Source organism: Marmota marmota, unplaced genomic scaffold, assembly GCF_001458135.2.
Source record: "Marmota marmota marmota unplaced genomic scaffold, marMar, whole genome shotgun sequence".
NCBI lineage: Eukaryota > Metazoa > Chordata > Mammalia > Rodentia > Sciuridae > Marmota > Marmota marmota.
The window spans coordinates 6173033-6192335 of record NW_026000242.1 but is presented as its reverse complement, the minus strand read 5'-3'; the positions used below and the strand labels follow the sequence as shown (position 1 = coordinate 6192335).

The 19303-nt window shown below is 47.1% G+C and overlaps 1 protein-coding gene across 1 annotated transcript in view; it reads right to left on the bottom strand.

Moving 5' to 3' along the window:
- Nucleotides 1-14759: 14759 nt before the first annotated feature.
- The window catches only part of Tmprss13 (transmembrane serine protease 13), a 30796-nt gene continuing 26252 nt past the window's right edge, over nucleotides 14760-19303 (bottom strand). The window contains exons 10-13 of the mRNA XM_015489663.2: nucleotides 18840-18938; nucleotides 17505-17647; nucleotides 17219-17371; nucleotides 14760-16615 (exon numbers count right to left, since the gene is read on the bottom strand). Coding sequence (XP_015345149.2) covers nucleotides 16589-16615; nucleotides 17219-17371; nucleotides 17505-17647; nucleotides 18840-18938 — 422 coding nt within the window. The 3' untranslated portion in view covers nucleotides 14760-16588. The remainder of the gene's footprint in view (nucleotides 16616-17218; nucleotides 17372-17504; nucleotides 17648-18839; nucleotides 18939-19303) is intronic.

Here is a 19303-nt window from a genome sequence, read left to right as displayed (position 1 = left end):
TGCCCTTTGGAGATAATGACGTTGGAAATTCATGACATAATGGCTCCCTAGACGAGACCAGAATACTTCTTGTTTCTGCTTTCCCAAGCGCAGAGAAACCGACAGCCTGTTAGCAAACCCAGGTGCCTGGATTTCACCCCCCTCCCCTTTCCCTGAATGCCTGCAGCCAGTGATCATGGGGAGAGGCACCTGTTTATCATCGTATACCTTCTTCCAACCCACCGGATGCAGGCTCAGAATAGAGGCAGAGCTGAGTGCCTGAGCCAGGAGGAATTGTAGGGACCAGCAGGCACCTCCATTCAGCTTGTACAACAGCTTCGCAACCAAACAATAACCCTCCAGCCCAGTCATGTGTGTTGGGCAAAGAAGACTGATTTGAATCCACCTGTTCTTTTTTGCATCTCCCACTTCTACCCTCACCCCAAAGCCTGAGCTGCAGTTTTGGAAAACAATAAAAATCATTTGAGCACAGTCTCGTGGAGCCTGTTGACTAACAGCTCTGAAGGCAGAGAGGACCGTCCCTGTAAGGCAATCTCAGTGCTGTCGACAGATCTGCATTTTTCCCTGGGGAAAAGTACAGCAGTGGCCAGAGAACTCCAAGCTAGGGCTGTGCCTGGCCTGTCTTGGGAAAAGGGCTCACCTTTAATGGCACTGAAGAATACTGGGCAGGTCAGCAAACCATTGTAGCCAGAGAGGCCTCGCTTCTCTTGTCAGTTTATAACTGACTCTGGGCCCGTTGACTCTCCACCCTCCACACCCTCCTAAAATTCAGTTATCTCTTTGATGATGCTGTTGAGATAATTGCTTCTCAGACCAAAGGCATGTTTTGATGTCCACCACTTAAAGCATTATTGATTTTCATTTTCAAGACCTTGTGAGGATCTTGGATATGGTTGATAGGAGGCGATGAGTTTCCAACACTGACCACTCTGGCTGTTCATTCTATTAAAGATTTACACTGCACTCAGAACCCATCTCCTTCCCAGCACATTGTCAAAAAGAGGATCCACAGTTACCTTCCTAAGTGTAACTCGGGATTTCGAACTCAGAATCAGGAAAGGACGCAGTGACTCAGCCCAGGGACTTGACAAAGTTGTTGTTCTTAGGTGGAGAACAACCTGAGAACAGGAAGACTGTCTGGTTTATGTCTTTAGCCCTCCCCTTCCACTCCTCCTTTGCCAATATCATGGTGCATGATGATTCTTTGCTCATGCAAAGATAGAAATGATATTGATGGAGAGTAACGAGAGGACACATCAATCATTAGCCCTCCATCAGAGCTGGAGGCAGGCAGACACTGCACCTCGTTTGGCAGGAAGAAGGAGAGAGATGGAAAGCAGGTACCTGAGGCATGGCTCACAGACCTTGAGAACATCTATCTCATCTGGAGTATGTTTTAAAAACTGTGGTAAATTAGGTGCCCAAAGCTGACCTCAGCGATGTCCTTCATCCCTCCTGCTCATCCGTAGCAAGACTCTGCCACTCCTCCCACTGAGGGGTGGGGTGGGTCCTCTCCCTTCATCCTCTGCTGGCTCTGATTTATTTTGAGCAAGAAAAAGAGGTACAACTATCATGGCACCTTAAGAAGTCTGCAACTTCTGCCTTCCATGTTTGGAATGCTGCCTCTTGGAGGCCAGGTCAGATCACCCTGCTGGAGAGAGACCTGAAGCTAACTAGGGTGTTGCCATCCCATCCTGGCTTCCAGCCCAAGCAACCCCCGAATGACCTGAACCTGGAACCATTCAGCGGGGCCTTGCCCAAATTCCTAATCCACAGATCCGGAGCAAATAAAATGACTTTTTGTTTCGCAGCAGGCAGACTGAAATGGGTAAATTGGATTCTCTGGGGGTGAGACTGGCCTCACCCACAGGCTGCTTCGTGCATGACTCACAAGCAACCCGGTGGGTCTGAAGTCTTAGACCACACCATGAGTCTGAGCTACAGCAGCCTGGGCCAGGGACACATGTGGTACGAGATCAAACAGCTTCACAAAGGTAGTCTTAGAAGGCACAGGACATAAGAGATTTCTGAGTCTGGAGCCCTAAACTAGACATGAGGAGGAGAATTAAAGGAAATAGTGCCATAGCTTTGGACTTAATAGTGCCATGGAATGTTTAAGCTGGATAAGATCTTAGAAAACAAACAGTGGGAGACCAAGGCCCAGAGAAGGCAAGCAACTTGCTCAAAGTCACACAGCTTGTTAGTGGGGACCAGAATGAGATCTCCTGGGTACTGGTCCAGTATTTCTTCCTTCTTCCGCATCTATCTCTTTTTAGATTTCCGTGTCCTAACTAGAAGTGAGGAAACACACACTTTCCTAAATGCATGAAAAATCTCTGAAAATACTAACAAAGTTTTGGACTTAAGAGTGCTAAGTATAAATGTCCCAATTAAGAAAAACGTACCCAAAGCATCCAAGGTAAGAGAAGGATGCTCATCAGGTGTTGGATGACTAATCAGGGCATCTTCCTGGAGGAGGTGACCTTTGAAGGAGGAGGATGGGGGTTTGGTGCAGGGGGCTGAGCAAGCCAAGGCCTGTAGGTAGGAGATACGTGGGAGATGCAGGCGAATTACTTGGCAGGTTCAGAAGGTCCTGTCGGGAAAGAACAGGGCTCTGCTTGTTTCCATCTGGGCCCTTTGTCTTATCTGGTTCCTCCACCAGCAGCAGCGGGCAGCAAGGACTGGCTGCTGGCACGAGGGAGGGACACAACAGGCTCCCCCCCCCTGCCCCCAGGGGCCACTGTGCTGATAGGAACCCTGCCAGGGCCTGAGAAGCAGACCAGCCCCGGGGCACAGTCGGCAGGCCCAGGGCTCCTATACTGGGGGTCCCACTCTCTGACTCTCTCTCCCCTCAAAGCACTGTCAGGGGGCACTTTCCCCTGACACCAGTCCCCCTTTATTGTGGGACCACCAGGCCGAGTTTAGTTTTAGTGTCCCATTCCCCAAAGGACCTCTGGGTATGGAGCAAGCTGCATGAATGTGCCCAGCTGCCCTTTGCAGCGAGAAGGGATTTTGCCTCTATTAGGAGAGGTCGAGGTCAAGGTCAGATAGCAGGAAGGACTCTCCCAGTGGGCAGAACGGGCAAGATGAGCCAGGGTGGTAAAAATGTCCTTGCTCAACAGATCAGTAATACCATGTGCAGTTTCTATGCCAAAGAACAAGGCTCTTTAGGAAGGCAATAGAAGGCCAGTAGAGCGAGCATGCATAATCCTTAATTGGAATTCATTAATTACATTTGGCCTTGAACAAGTTCCTCAACTTCTCTGAGCAGCCGTTCCCTCATTTGTTATGAGAGTATTAATAATGGGTGTTACTAGGCCTATCCCTAGGCCTCCTGTGCACATTGAATGGTATCCTGTATATAAAGAAGCTGCTGCGGTGCCTGGCAATGCTAACGGCTCAATGGATTCTCATTTCTTAACTTTCCTGTATTAACTGAACCCACTTTGACCAGCCCCAAGATAGAATTTCATCTTTCACCAACACTCATTGTGTACTATGTGCCAGGCATGAACCAAGTACGTCACACACATTAACACTCACAAGAACCTGGCAGGTTGGGTGTCTCTCATCACCGTCCAACCTGAGACTCTCTTTGTGGTGAACTCCATCCTGGAGCCAACCATGATGGCAGTTCACGGTGGATGCAGAGAGGCAAGATGGCGGGCACCGTGGTGTCAGGGGAAAGTGCCCCTTCTTCCGATCTTCCCAGGCTGCCTGGAAACGGAGGGATCCAGGAGGCAAGAGTGAGCCATTGACCCTGGCTCCAAGTTAGGGGCCCTGAGCAGCCCCCTTTGACGGGGAACAGGAGAACTGAAGGGAATCCTCTGCTGGGGAGGAGTTCTGGAGAAGTAACGCAAACACAACAGCCAGCTGTGAGCCTTTCTCCTGTGCCTAGCACGACTCTAATTAGTTGAAGTTTGTCACCTCATTTCTGTACAACAGCCCTGACATATGGATTCTGTGGCTATCCCCACTTCAGACACAAGGAGACAAAGCCTGAAAGAGTAGATCTATCTTACCGGAAGTCCTCAGTTGGCAAAAGTAGAACCAGGACTAGAATCTGGATCTAAAGCAGGTATTTGCTCTGCGTCTCCTTTGGAGAAGAAGTGACCTTGGTTCATGGGTTTTGGACGTTTTCTACTCCTGGTCCCTGCTTCCCGTGAGGAGATCCTGCTCCACAGGGGACCTAGACACATGGTCCTGTAACACAGGGCCCCCTCCCCCACCAACAGCCATCCCTGGCCCTGCCCCTGCTGAGGTCCTGGCACTGGCTCCTGCCCTGTCTCCACACACCCAGAGCCATTTAGCCAAGGGTGGGAAGACATTGTTTCCCGTGTCCAGGCAATCTGTCTAAGGAAGGAGCAGCATGTTTTTCTGCTCTGAATAGGCATTTTTCTTGCTCTCCTAATGTGAACTTCCTGCTTTCTGCCCTCTCAGATTAGATTTCTGTCCATGATTAAAAAAAAAAAAAGTGCACTTGGCTGCTCGACCTGGAGACTGTAAGGAAGGGTGTCTCAGCTGCTGGAGATGGAGCTGGAACCATCATTATTATCATCGTTTAGTCTTGGCTAAGTACCCCAGAGTACCTGTCCTCGACCCCAGGAGGACAAGGTCGAGTGAGATGGAGTAGGCTTCTCGCCACAAGGATGCTCAGGTGCAAATCTCCACCTGCAAGTCAAATATCCCCAAGCCTCAACCACACGAGTGCATTCAAACAAATGCGTCCTCCAGGCCAGGTTCTCACACAGAGAGGCCATCGCTGAGGCCTTGTTAAAGCTCCCATCGACCCCTGGCCCTGCCCCATGTGTTGCTGATGCTGATGCTTCTGGCCAAGGAACAGCACTTTGAGAACCAGTGTGTGCTCATGCCCCTACCAAAGGCACTCAGATCTTCACACACGCGCTCAAATGCAGGTCCACATCCGGAATGCAGGGTCAGCCACAGGCCTCTGCCCACCTGTCTTCATCCTGTGGCCGCAAGTTCCCAGCACGTGGGAATTCTCTCCATTCTCAAAGACATAGTGTCCAACCTCCAGAGGAGAAAGACAGCAAACCAAGGCAGGCCAGCAGGGCCACTCACATATGGGAACAGCAGTAGAGTTCCTGGCAAGATGGTCCCCACTGAGGGCGGAGCAAGAGATCTCTCCTGCCCTCGGTCAAGCGAATGCCACCGCACCGTTAACTCTTAGCTATACTGTCCTCTTTGCAAGAACGCTTTATCTGACCTCCCCATACCACCCCAACCACCATCCCAGACCAGGGCAAATCCTTACTATAGGTGATCATGTCTTTTTATGGTTTGTCTTGTACACTGATGGCAGGTTGTTTGTTTGTTTGTTTTTGTTTTTTTTGTGTCAGAGATTGAACCCAGGGGCACTTAACCATTGAGCCACATTCACAGCCTTTTTTAAAAAATATTTTCTAGTTGTCGGCAGGGGATATAGCTCAGTTGGTAGAGTGCTTGCCCCTAGCACCACCACCACCAAAAAAAAAAAAAAAAAAAATTCTTAGTTGTCAATGGATCTTTTTATTTATTTATTTATTTATATGCCATGCTAAGGATTGAACCCAGGGCCTCACACATGCCAGGCAAACACTCTACCTCTGAGCCACAACCCAGCCACCCCCAGCACCTTTTTTATATATTTTATTTAGAGAAAGTGTCTTGCTAAGTTGCTTTAGAGCCTCACTAAGTTGCTGAGGCTAACTTTGAATTTGCAATCCTTCTGCCTCAGCCTCCAGAGCCTCTGGGAGTTTTTTGCTGTTGTTGTTGTTGTTTTGTTTTTTTTAATTGTATGCAGCATTCTTTCTTTTTATTTTTTTGCTGGGGCTGGGAATAGAACTCAGTACCTTGCACATGCTAGGGAAGCATTCTACCACTGAGCTACATCCCCAGCAGTTTTTTGGTTTTTTAAATACATGTTTGACTCCACGTCAGCTGAGATCATATTCAGTTTTCCACATCGCTAGGTGGCTGCTTCATCATAGATGCTCAAAAATATATCATAAATAAATAAATGAATAGCTCACATGTGCACCTAGGTATTCATACAAGAACACATTCACAGTACCTGTACATCAGCCTTTAGCATTTTTTGAAGCATGGAGTAGCAGACTTGGATGCTGTTGGAGGAATAGCAATTAGTTCAACTCTTCTGAAAAACAGATTAGTATTTTGGGTAAAAATGTAAACAATCCTTCTTATAAGAATTGATCCTTTGGAGATTATTGATTCAAGATGAAGATGTGCACACACAAAGAAATTAATTGCAGTAGTGTTTATATTAAACACTATTGAAGCTGCAGCTGGGCATGGTGGTTCAGGCCTGTAATCCCAGGGACTAGGGAGGCTGAGGCAGGAGGATCTCAAGTTCAAGACCAGCCTCAGCAATTTAGCAAGACCCTAAGCAACTCAGTGAGACCCAGTATCAAAATAAAAAAATAAAAAGGGCTGGGGATGTAGTCCAGTGGTAAAGCATCGCTGGGTTCAATCTCCAGTACCATTTAAAACAAAATTGGAAGCTACCCTAATTAGATACCCACTTAAATGAATGAACTGATACATCCATGTAACAGGATAGTCTAAAACCATTAGAAATGATCATCTAACCCTACAAGAAAGAGGTTCACCTCATAAAGTTGAAAGAAAGAAACCAAGATAGAAAAGGCCTGTATAATATGATCTCACTGGTTTAAAAATCATAGACCTCTGTTATGGTTCAGACATTAGGTGTCCCCCCAGATCTCATGTGTGAGACAATGCAAGAGAGTTTCGAGGTGAAACGATTGGGTTCTGGGAGCCTTAACCTAATCACTGCATTAGTCCTCTGATGGGGTTAACTGGGCGGTAACTGTAGGCAGGTAGGGTGTGGCTGCAGGAGGTGGGTTTCAGAGTATGTGCCTTGGGGTTTGTATTTTGTGCCTGGTGAGTGCGGTCTCTGCTTCCTGGTTGTCCTGTCCTGAGCTGCCTTCCTCCACTGCTTTGATGTTCTGCCCCACCTTTGGCCCAGAGTAATGGAGCCGGCCGTTTATGGCTGAGACCTCTGAGGGCACCCCATAAACTGTTCCTCCTTTAAAATTGTTCTTGTCAGGTCTTTTGGTCACAGTGACAAAGAAGCTGACTAAAACATTCCCTGACTATGAACATGTAGAAAGATTTCCAGAAAGAGTTCACCAAAATGTTGACAACCTTTTCCTCTGCGTGGTGGGACTTTAAATGATTTTTACTTTCTTCCTTGTAATAGTACTTTTTTCATAATGTTGTTGAGAGATTAAATGAGATGAAGTATGTGACGATGTTAAGAGTTTAATACAAATAAATGGTATCTTTTTATTGTTTTTATAGTTTTCAGGATTTTTTTTTTTATTTTTAAAGAGCAATAAGAGCTAAATTGCAAAATTTTAAAAACAATCAAGCTTTTAAAAGAAAAAAAAGGAAAACAGCCGTAGAAAGAGCCAACAATGTGATATTGTGATAAATTGCCTGTAGAAGTGCATCCCCTACCCCAAACTCAAATCCCTGCTCCCAGCATCTAATACTGTGTCAGCCCTAGTAAGCACCTGTGATAACTCACTGAATTCAATTGAGCCTGGGTCATCAGTTATACAGTTAGAGGGATTTTCTGAGAAGGACTGGTGGATTCCTCATCTCTAGTCCCAAACACAGAGCAGATCCCACCTAGACACATTGACATTAAGGACATCAGTCCTGCTTCCCCAAACCTGGGGAGATGATTGAAGTATTTCTAGTGAGAATCAGAGCACGCACATGGAGTGCATCAAGCCCAGGAAATTAAGAACATGCAAATCCCCAATCACTCTTCTTCTCCCACCCACTGGGCTCTTCATTAAACTGCAATTAGATTATCATCCCTCTTCTCTAATGAGACCAGAATCACAGCATGAAGCTGTCTAACCTTAGACCTCTTCAGATGATAGACCTTGGCTTTCCCCCCCCCAAGAACAGGAAGTGAAGCCGTGGTTCCAGTAGAATTTTCAGCAAGTATCTATTCAAAATCAGTATCAGCAGATTTCCCTTTCTGGTCTCATATGGTCTCAGGCAGCAGTACTCAAAGTTTGATCTGAGGACACACTGCAGGGATGGGGGTCAGAGAGACAAATTCAGGTATCAACAGGGTCAATTATTTTCATAATTGGAGTATAATATCATTTGCCTTTTTCATTGTGTTGACATTAACACCGATGCACAAAAGCAGTGATGAGTAAAACCACTTGCTCTTTAACATGAATCAAAGCACTGGCACCCTCTGTACTTGTCACTATGTCCTTTGCCTCCACACACTTGTTAGTTTTACTGAAGAACATTCTTGACGAAGCAGTAAAATTATTAAGTATTACAATTAAATTTTAACATTGAGCAAACATTTTTACAATTTGCTGTGACCTAATGGGGAGTTTGCACAAAGCACTTCTGTAGCACACCAAAGTACTATTTTTCTGGAGGCATTCTGAGCTGCTGCCCCAGCCATTGTGTGTGTGTGTGTGTGTGTGTGTGTGTGTGAAACTATTTTTACTTAAATGAAGATTGATGGACAAACTGTGATTATTTTAGACTGGGTAGTTGGAATCCTTGGCTCAGAAATGAACAAAATAAGCTGCCATCTCAAGGAAAACAGGTGACAAGATTTGTTGCTAATGGTAGAAATTAAGTTCTGTTGAAAATTAGAATTTTAGAGAAAACACATCCTTCACCACGAGTTTGACAGCGTTCCAACCTTTAAAGGCTTTTCTGATGAGATCAGTGGTGATATTAATTACTGTAATTTTTGACATTGTATAATAAAATAGATCAGCGTTGGAAGACATTCAGAAATGATATTTTCTGAATGACCACTGAATAATGCTACAAAATTAGCTATGAGTAAAATACCCAATAGACCAAATATTTTAATTTAACCCATTAGAAAAAGTTCATGGATATGGTTTCTTACTCCACATTGTCAAATTTGAGTGTAGTATCAAAGAAAAGTATCCACAAAGATCTGAAAAATCTACTAATACTTTTCCACTTCCAAACTTTTTATCTTTGTGAAATCATTTTTTTTTGCATATTTCAACCAAACATTTCACAACAGGTTGAATATAATAAGTCTAACAAACTAGGTACAGGCTTTGTAAGCTGAAAATTATAGGATCTATAAGAAAGTAAACAAAGAAGATCTAAAGAAATGCAGCAACATACCATGTTCATGGATTGGATGATTCATTAATCTATAGATTTAACATAATCCCAATAAAAATTCCAACATGATTCTTTATAAACAAGCTGGTTCTAAAACGTATGGAAATGTAAAGGAACTACCCTAGCTAAAAAATTTGGGACAAGGAAAAATGTGGAGGATCCATTCTACTCAATTTTAAGACATCATACTACAAAACAAGAATAATTAACACAGGATGTTATTGGTGAAAGAATAAAACATAGATTAACAGAACACAGCTGAATTTTTTGACAAAATGCAAAGGCAATCGGATAGAAAAATACAATATTTTCAACAAATGCTGATAGAATAAGTGGACATCCATTTCTAATAAAACAAATAAAAATGAACCTCAATGTAAACTTTATCAGTGTTCAAAATTAATTCAGAGTGGGTCATTGGCCAATCGTAAAGCATAAGCAATAAAATTCTTAAGAGAAAACATCAGAAAAAATCTTCAAAAATTTGGATATGGCAAAGAGTTCTCAGCTATAACATCAAAACACAACCTGAAAAGAAAACATTAATAAATTGGACTTTACAAAATTACAGTTTTTTTGTTCTTGTCAAGGACACAATTAAATGAATAAAAAGACAAGCCACACAGGGAGAAAATATTTGCAAATCACATATCCAACAAAGACTTGTATCCTGAATATATAAAGAACTCTAAAATTTCAACAATGAGAAAAAAGCAATGCAACAAAGAAATGGCAAAATTGTAAAACAGACACTTCACCCAAGAGGACATACAGATGGCACGTAAATATATTAAAAGATTCTCAACATCATTGGTCATCAGGAAAATACAACTTAAAACCACAATGAGATGCCATTAGATATCTATTTGAATGGTTGCCATAAAAAATACTGACAAGCCAAGAGCTGGTGAGGATGTGAGGCAAAAGGAACTCTTATATTACAGATGAAAATGGAAAATGCCACAGCCATTTTCACCAGATAATTTCACTTATAGTAATTTACCCTAAAGGAATGAAAATTTTATATTCGTATGAAAACCCATACACAGTTATTGAAACCTATACTTATCTTGAGTTCTGTTATGATCTAATCTGGAAGGAATGACTTTGACTCCAAAGAGAATTTATAGGACTTTGTGCAATGTTCTTAAGAGAGATGAGCCAGAACTGTCTGCTAAGAGAAGGGGACTTGGGAGCTGAGAGAGAGGAGCAGCCTGAGTCTGACGCAGGGAGAGGGGGATTTCTGTAGACACTGGCAGTTTTGGAAGCTTCTCCCTGTTATCTGGACATTATTCTGAGGGGGTCTGGGAAGGCACAGAGTGTGGGAGGCCAACCTTACAGGTGACTGAGTTACACTCCCCAGTTGGGTGCTGAGGCGCTCAGTCACAGAAATGGGTGTGTCTTGCTACAGCCCCATGGGTGAAGCTATGCTCACCTGTTCCTTTGTAATATAACCCCTTGCCCTGTTTAGGATAGAATCTTCCATGGAAGTGCCTTGTGTGTGTCCCCTCCTCTTACTGTGCCCTTGGGTGTGGCCTACCCAGGTGTCAGTCAACCTGCTGACAGTGGACATCATGAAGATAGACTCAGCCCCCTGAAACCTGACCCCTTGCCTCATTTGAATAGCTTCTCCTCAATAAAAGGGGTCAGCACGTGCTCTCTCTCTCTTTCTTTGGACCCTTAAGGTCAGAGGAGCCGTCACAGCGACCCCAAAGAAAAAGGTATTTGTGTCTCTTGTGTGGTTATTTCGTCGCGAGAACAGAAACCTGGCAACAGAGCCTGGAGAGCAGTGGGCAAGTTCTCTTGGGAAAAAGGATTTTATTCAGCCAGACTTCAGTAGTTCAAAGTCAGGTTAATCTGGTTTCAAGAAGAAAGGTGAGATTTCTTACACCTTAGTGACATGGAGCAAATTCCTGCTGCTTCTTAGAGGTTAGTTGGAAACCCAGGAAATGGATGTGATGACCCAGAATTTACCAAGCACCATGAGGAGAGAGCTGTGGGTGATCTCCTGGCAGCGCCACCACAGACTTTGTAGAAGACTGAGAAAGAGCAGCCAGAGGGCCAGAAGGGGAACTGGAGAGCTCAGGGTGGTCCCTGAAGGAGGGACTACTCGGCATTAAAGGCTGTGGAGAATTCCAGGAAGATGGGAACTCAGAAGGTCTACCATGCATGGCAACACAAGGGTTCACTGGTGTCATGGGGTGGGAGCCCCATGCTGTGGTGTGAGGAGTGGTGAGGGGCCAGCTGAGGATGTGTGCCCCTCTCAGATCTGAACTGCCTGACTCCATTGGTGAAGCAGAGGTCACCAGGGCAGGGTACTAACTTCTCCTAGAAGAGAATTCTTCCAGGGACAGGCAGCTGCCCTGGTCCCAGTGATGACAAGAAAGAGCAGGGTGACTTCAACTCAGAGGAGATCCATGAGTTAAAGAAACCACCCGCTGGAAGATCCATCTGCCCTAGATGGTAGTATCAACTCCTAGAAGGTCACCCCATTGCTACAAAAAAACTAAGAGGAAAGTTTCTACAGAGAAAGAGCTAATATTCTAGGACCTGAAGATTTATCCACATTTCCTTCTCACCTCATTTTTTTGGTGAAAGAATATAGTGATAAAAGATTGGCTCTTTATTTATTTATTTATTTATTTAGTTGTAAACCACAATACCTTTATTTTATTTATATATTTTTATGTGGTCCTGGGGATCGAACCCAGGGCCTCATACTTGTGAGGCAAGTGCTCTACCACTGAGCCACAATCCCAGCTCATCTTTTTTATTTATTTATCTATTTATTTCTGCAAATTCAACATTTGTTCAAAGGTCACAACATACCAATCACTTTGCCTGGCATGTTTACATGTATTGTTCCATTTAATTTTGCAACAACATGTGGGATTGATATACCCATTTTAATTATGAAGAAACAAAGATGCTGACTTGCTCAAGATCACATTGCTAAAATCATGGAGTCCAAGATCACATACCTGAGTAAGCGGTGGAGCTGGAATTTGTACCTCCAGGTACCTGATTCCAACCCCAGTGCTCATTCCTCAACAATGGTGTAATTAAGAGGAATTATTCAAAGCAGATTCCCACATCCTTCCTTGCTTGAGAAGTGAAGAACCACTTGTAAGACTCAGGGCTTGGACAGAGAAGGCATCCTATTGTGTCCACATCCCCTGCCCTGCTAAAAGGAGCTGAGTTGGGGAGGATCAAAAAACCAGGCTGTGCCCTGACCTTTCTAAGACATGTCATCTAACAAAGCCTCCTTCCTGAGTGGTCCAGAGCTGCTTATCTCCAGAGCAGGTCCACCCCCCCACACACCCCCCTTCTGTGGACAGACCCATTGTAAGGCCACCAAGGTGCTTACTTCTTGCACTGGGCAACATCATTTTCAAGCAACAGGAAGCCTGTACCAATGAAGAGGAGGTTAGGGAATGAAAGGCATGTGCCTTTCAGAGCCACCCACCCTCACTGAGGAGACATGGAGGTGTCCTGGGTGATGGCCTGTCATGGCTCAGGAGGGTGACCTGGAAACCAACTTCTTCAGCTGAAGCTGGGGGAGGGGCCTCCTCCCACTCAGGATGCCCTAGTCCATGCTTCCAGACACTACCTAGACTAAGCTCTGGTCATGTGACATTCTGAGGAGTGTGCCCAGTCTTCTCTGGGGAGTTGCCCCTGTCCCTGGAAAGATCCAGAGCCAGATGGTGAGCCTAGGAGGTCATAGCCAGGAGGCCTCTGCCTGACACTGGAAAGCAGCGTGTGTGGAGTGCAGAAAAGCAGCTCTTCCAACCAGACAGGCCGGTTCAAAGTCCAACTCTGCCACTTGGTTGTTGCGTTGTTCGGGGAGGTTTATTTCAGTTCTCGTGGCCTTTGTGTTCTCATCTGTAAAATCAGGAGCTCAACACTGCCTACTTCACGGGGTCACTCTGCTTAGAGGAGAGAGAGCACATCAGGTGTTCAGCCCGGCGTCTGGCACCTAGCAAACGTTCAGCAAGTGCTGGCTGTTATCATCATTTTCCTCATCATTATCCTTATGAGAAACCCGCCACATGCAACACCCCAAAACAACAGCTAAGCCATTGTGGGAAACAATGGCTCTTGGGAATTTAACCAAACCCCAGAGGCAGCTGGATCTCCAGTTAGGCTGTAAGTGACTCCTTTGCCCAAGAGCCATCATCTGCCCTACACCTGATACACTCATTTGGCTTCCCTCTCCTTCCCCAGGGAAATTTCATGGAAATTCAGCGTTCAATAGAGTTGGCAAAGCCAGAGGCTCTGACTGGTACTTGGCAATGCCTGGAATCAGGGACACAAAACAGTGTCCCTGTACCCCATCACCACCATAGACCTCCCTGTAGATTCTGGACCACTCAGGGAAGCCCATCACCCTTCTTCTGTGAGTTTTGAAGACTTTATAGATGTCCTGGGCCAAAGGAATGTGTTTTTCTTTTTCTATCTAGAGGTAGCTTTTTCTCTATTCTATTTTTCTGCTCACTCCCCCATACACACCTGCCAATCAACTTATGCCCCAGAAAGCCTGAGAGCCATGGGAAAGGGCCTGATTTCTGAGGAGAAAGGAGTAGAAATAGCCCAAGTCCTAACCTTCTGTCCACGGCCTGGCTTCTGAGGTGATCACCAGCTGCCTCTGGTGGGCAGAGATGTCTGGTTGTTCTCCAAAATAAGTGCTGGTTCTCCCATGGGAATCGGCCAATGAGGACAGTTCCCAGTATGACCTCATCTACTTGGTGTCATGCGACATGCTTGCACATATGAAATGTGAATGGAAATGGCATGCACCACTTTGGGCCAGAGCATTTCAGAAGTGAATATGCCTTCTTCATGTTTCTTTTCTTTTTTTTTTTCCTGGTGAGAAGCAGACAGTAATGGAAATGACAACATCACAAGATGGGAAGCGAAAGTCCTTGGAAAACCATGTGCAAGAAAGCCTACTACTAATCAGAACGGCTTTACCAGACTAGCGGGTGAAAAACAAGCTTTGATTGGGTTAAACCACGGCAACTGTGGGAACCGTTAGAGTAGGTACGTGTTACTCCGCCTAGGCCACCATCTCCTTCCCACACCTTTTTGCTCCAAGAAAAGAATCAGAGGAAGGATTTGCCCTGGCATTGATAGAAGAGACTAGAACAAACAAAACTGAGGCATCCAAAGGCCTCACACTTGGGAGCAGGCCTGCAGAATTCTGTGCCGTGTGTAGAAGCATGAATGTTGTGTGCATTGGCGACATGGGGTGCTGGGAATTCACCAGTGGGATCGAAATCACTGAGGTCTTTATATTAATTGCAGGGAACGTGACTGCAGAGCATGAAGGGGTGGACCTTTTAGATGGGAGCACCCATCCGATATTCTTGAAAATAGCTGAGTAAGCATGGGAGCCTCCTTGTAAACATGCCTCTTGCTGAGCTGGCCAAGGCAGAGGTAGAGGATAAAGGAAGAAGGAAAAGGACAGACCGTTGAGCACCCTTCCCTCTGCCCCTTCCATCTGTTGTCTACTTTGTGAAGCTGCATCTACTCTTTACGACTCATTTGGAACCTCACCTCCTCTGCAAAGCCTCCCTGACCTCTCTAGGTGTGCCCAGAAGACTCCTTGTTCATGTTCCAAGCATGGTATCCACACTCCACCAGGGCTGCCATCACCCTGGGTCATGACCCAGGTCCTGGAGGAGTCTGTTGTCTCTGAACCTCCTGGGCCCAGCACAAGGACCTAGTGGAGTAGACGCTGATACAACCTATGAACAGGTACATGAATGGATGTGTGACTAAGTGAGCAGAACCCAAAGAGAGGAACCCAAACTAAGATCTGTGACTGAGATGTCTGGACAGCGGTGGGCAACCCTGATGTTCTACCTAGGTGGCCAGTAAAACACACAACCACTTCTGCAGGTCACACAACTTTTATTGCTGGGCGCTGCCCTTCACCCCAGTCTTGATAACAGTCCCCATGTACCCAGCCTCATCAAATTCTGGCCACCGCCAGCCTGCCCTTCCAGGGTTGTCTCTTCCCTGGGTGGCTGCCTGCCTCGACTGGGCTGGGCTGATCTGCTTGACCTGCCTCTGAAGATCACAGCACCACAGGGGCCTAGATGGCCCCAGAAGGGTAAGAGTAGGGCTGGGGAGGTGCCCCAGAGAAAAGCTCGGGGAAGCCCCAGGCCTTCAGTTAGCAAGGAGGCCAGCCGCACTGATGGCCTGCAGGAGCAGGGCCTGCTCAGATCCCCCAGGGACGCTGTTTGGAGGGCCTGGGGGCCATGTTCCCTTTCTCTCCATGGCCATTTTCAAGTAAGACTTATGTTTCTGGAACAACAAGGAACTGAAAGATTGAGAAAGCTGAGAACAAATCCTCACAGTCCCAGGATAGTCCTGGACAGTAGGGATGCTGCCCATGTGAACTTCCCTGGGGCTCCTGGGGCTAAATAGGAGCAACAACCACGTCTTCATTTCTTCATGCCTTGGCTGTAGCCCTGGAGGCAGGAACAGTTTGTGGTTCTCTTCGTGTTGGATTTTCCTGCCAGCCCAAATGAGGATTTGCTTCCCTGAGTATCTCAAAGGGGCTCCTGTCGCTGTAGCCTTGGAGATGTCCAGCAAGGCCCTTCACCCAGTTCCTTGAAGCCAGAACATATAGTAGTGGTACAACTCCCATGAGTCCCCTGGAGTTATAACCCTCAAGGCCCCAGGAACTTCTGGAGAATCTTTTAAAATACATCTATTTCTATTTCTTAAATATAAAAATAAAATAAAATCTGCCCCAATAGCTTGTGACCAAACAAATACGGTGTGCCCGAGCCACAGTCATCAGCCTGGACAGTGTAGTTCAATTCCGGGTATCCACATGCAGGAGTCTGAGTGAGAGTGCCATGCTTGTGATGCCAATGGAACTGGCTTTCTGCTGAGGATGGTCCAGGCATGGAAAGGCTGGCACTCCCAACAAAATCGTTATCTGTCCCAGGACAGCAATAGTGTCACGTGGGATGCTGGGTATCTGCCCACTCTGGGCTAGTTTCCTAGTCAGGGTTAGAGAAGCAAGAATTCCTGATGTCACTTTCCAGGCCCTTCCCCAGGCTCTGTGCTGGCTTCGCCTCCTCTGTCCATCTATGGACTCCCCATGGGAACATCCACAGAGCCCAAATTCACATCTCCAGAAGACTTCCAGCCTGAGATTCTAAGAAGAGTTGACAGCTCTCCTGGTTTCTGAAGAACTTGGAAGAACAACAACAACAACAACACACACACACACACGCACACTCAAAGAGGCAGCAGACAGTGGAGGTGGGATTAACGAAGGTGCCTGGTGACCATTAGCCCAGATATTGACATGGCACAGTGCCTTTGGCCAGTCTTCAAAGCAGCTCATGCCGTCAGGTGGAGCTGGTTAGGATTTCCGGAAGCGCACCTCACTCTGAGGAAGAGAGGAGAACAGAAACCCAAAATGAGCCCAGTGGTCACCTGGCACTGCCATCAGAGAAGAGAGGCAGCAGAGGGAAGACAGAAGCATCCTGAGAGCCCCATGCGCTGGTTTCTGGCCGCTCTGAGCTCTCCACTACTCTGCCCTTGCCCCAGAGCCACGGCTAGTCTCCCGGCTACAGACAGGGGGCCTGGGGTTGAGCTGGGTCAGCAGAGTTGGGGGCAGATCCTGCTTCCTGATGCTCAATATCCTGCCATGGAGGGAGTCCTCCTAACCCACTCCAGGGGTCACTTCAGTGGCCTGTGAGAACTCACACTTTGGCCATCCCTGGGAGAGAAGAGGAGTACTGAGGCTGGGACTGAGCCCAGGTGGACCCTTTTACTCCCTCTGGGATCTGTTGAGGGAAGGAAAGGAGGGGAAGAAACCCGGACAGCTGGAGTTGGCCTCCGGGGCCTGACATCTGACTCTGCCTTGAACAAATGCAAAGGGCCGAGGGGACTTCTGTTTACACCTGGGGAAAAGCCTGGGCCCTCCGCCAGCTCCCACTTTGGGGAGTCCTCAGCCTGCCTCCATAGTATCCCTGGGCAGGGCTCTCACCTCCATCTTGCTGTAAATCCAGGGGAGGACTTCCGTCACTTTCGTGTACACACCCGGTTTGTTTCTCTGGCCACAGCCCGTGCCCCAGCTGGTGACACCTGTCAGATACCAGCGGTTGTTCTGCTCGCAGACAAGAGGCCCCCCGCTGTCTCCCTATAAGGGAGAGTCAGCATGTCAGCCAGGAGGGGGAGGGCCTCCCAAGCAGGAAAGGGTGGGGCCCGATTCCCATGCCAATCCCAACACCCCAGCCTTCCCCCAGCCCAGGGTCCTGGGCCCTGAGCCTCACCTGGCAAGAGTCTCTGCCTCCGCGAAGGTCCCCAGCACACATCATCCGTGGGGTAAGGTAGCTGTCGTACACTGAGTAGTCATTGCATTTCTTAAAGTCAATAAGATTCACTTGCACCTCCCTGAGGAACGGGGATGTCTTCTCTTCAATGAAGTGAGAGTAGAAGGAGAGAAGATGGGAAGCCATTGAGACTAGACGGCTTCATGGCCCTCTAACCACACACCACCGGATGCAGACTCAGTCTCCTGGGACCAGAGGGTTCCACCCATGCCTGGACCCAGGCCAAGGGAGGCTCTCTGTGGTGGGACACCCAAGACGAATGGGCACACACACCTTCTCACAAAACACAGCTCACTGCATATAGGACAGGGACGTACATATGCACAAACTCACCAGCTGCGTGGCCACCTGACACATTGTAACACGCTGGTGCATGTTTAAAGCACCATCAGCGATGTCACTTCATTTGTTTTCATAAACTATGTGCCCTAAAGAGGGCAGGCCTTACTGACCCACTTACAGGGGGGCAACCTAGGGCTGAAGTCACAGCCACATGGCTGGTCAGTGATGGAGGTAAGATCAAAGGGCTGAGCCCAAACCAAACACTGCTTCATCTCAGGAAAAGTGGCCCTGACTTCATGGAGCTGGCCTGAGTCCAAGAGCCAGGCTGGCTGGACTGTGCTGTCCTCCTGAGAGACATGAACAATCTTATAGAACCGACATCGGGTAAGGCACTCTGTGACTGGGACACAGTAACACAGAACAACAAGACTCCTTCTCTGTCCTGTTTAAGATCTGGCCAATAAAAGGCCACTGTGTGAACCACACAAACACCCTCTCTCAGCCACATGAGGGACCGCTGCTCCTCCACCACCATAGCTATAGACTCCCTTCCTTTTGGATAAGATTATTAAGTTCCCCAATTATAGAGTTTCCCCTGCTGCCTGACTACATCCAATCTAGGGAAAAGTCCTACTTCTTTGAACACTCCCATGCCACCCACCTGTGCTGAGCCCTTCCCAATGTCCTCTGGTTGAAATGCCCCACAGTTCTCCACCAGGTGAGTTCTCCCTCATTGCCATGAGCACTGAACCCAACTTGTTCAACTGCAGGGCCTTCCCTGGTGGTCTTGCCTGGAGGGCATTGTCACATTGACTGGTTGATACATATGCAGGTGTCTGTACAACACATTCACATGCAAGTTGGGGAATGATCTCCAAACCATCATCTAGATAGACCCTCATCTGTATACCCAGACATGCCCCCCACTACGTGTGCACACACACACACATGTCCAAACGCATGCACACACAGCCTGGCATCTCTGCCTCTCACCATCTGTCTCTTTGGTCTTGCCAAAGCCCGTAATCCAGCAGGTCTCGTTGAGGCTGAAGGTCTGTCCATACATGGGGAGGCAGGCAGGGTGGATATGACCTGAAACAAGACCTCGAGGTGTCAGTGAAGGAACAGGCTGGAGGTTTCAATGGGGCCGAGGGCAGGAGTACCAACGTTCTAAGGCCCATCCTTGCTCCCAGAATAGCTCTGAATCCTCCAGGCCTTAGACTGACCAGGCAAGAAATTCAACCACTTTATGGTTTTTGTCTGTTTGTTTTGGTCCTGGGGATTGAACCTAGAGATGCTTTACCACTGAGCCACATCCCCCATCCATTTTTATTTTTGTATTTTGAGTCAGGGTCTTCCTAAGTTGCTTAGGGCCTCACTAAGTTGCTGAAGCTGGTCTTGAACTTGTGATCCTCCTGCCTCAGCCTCCTGAGTGGCTGGGATTATAGGCATGCACC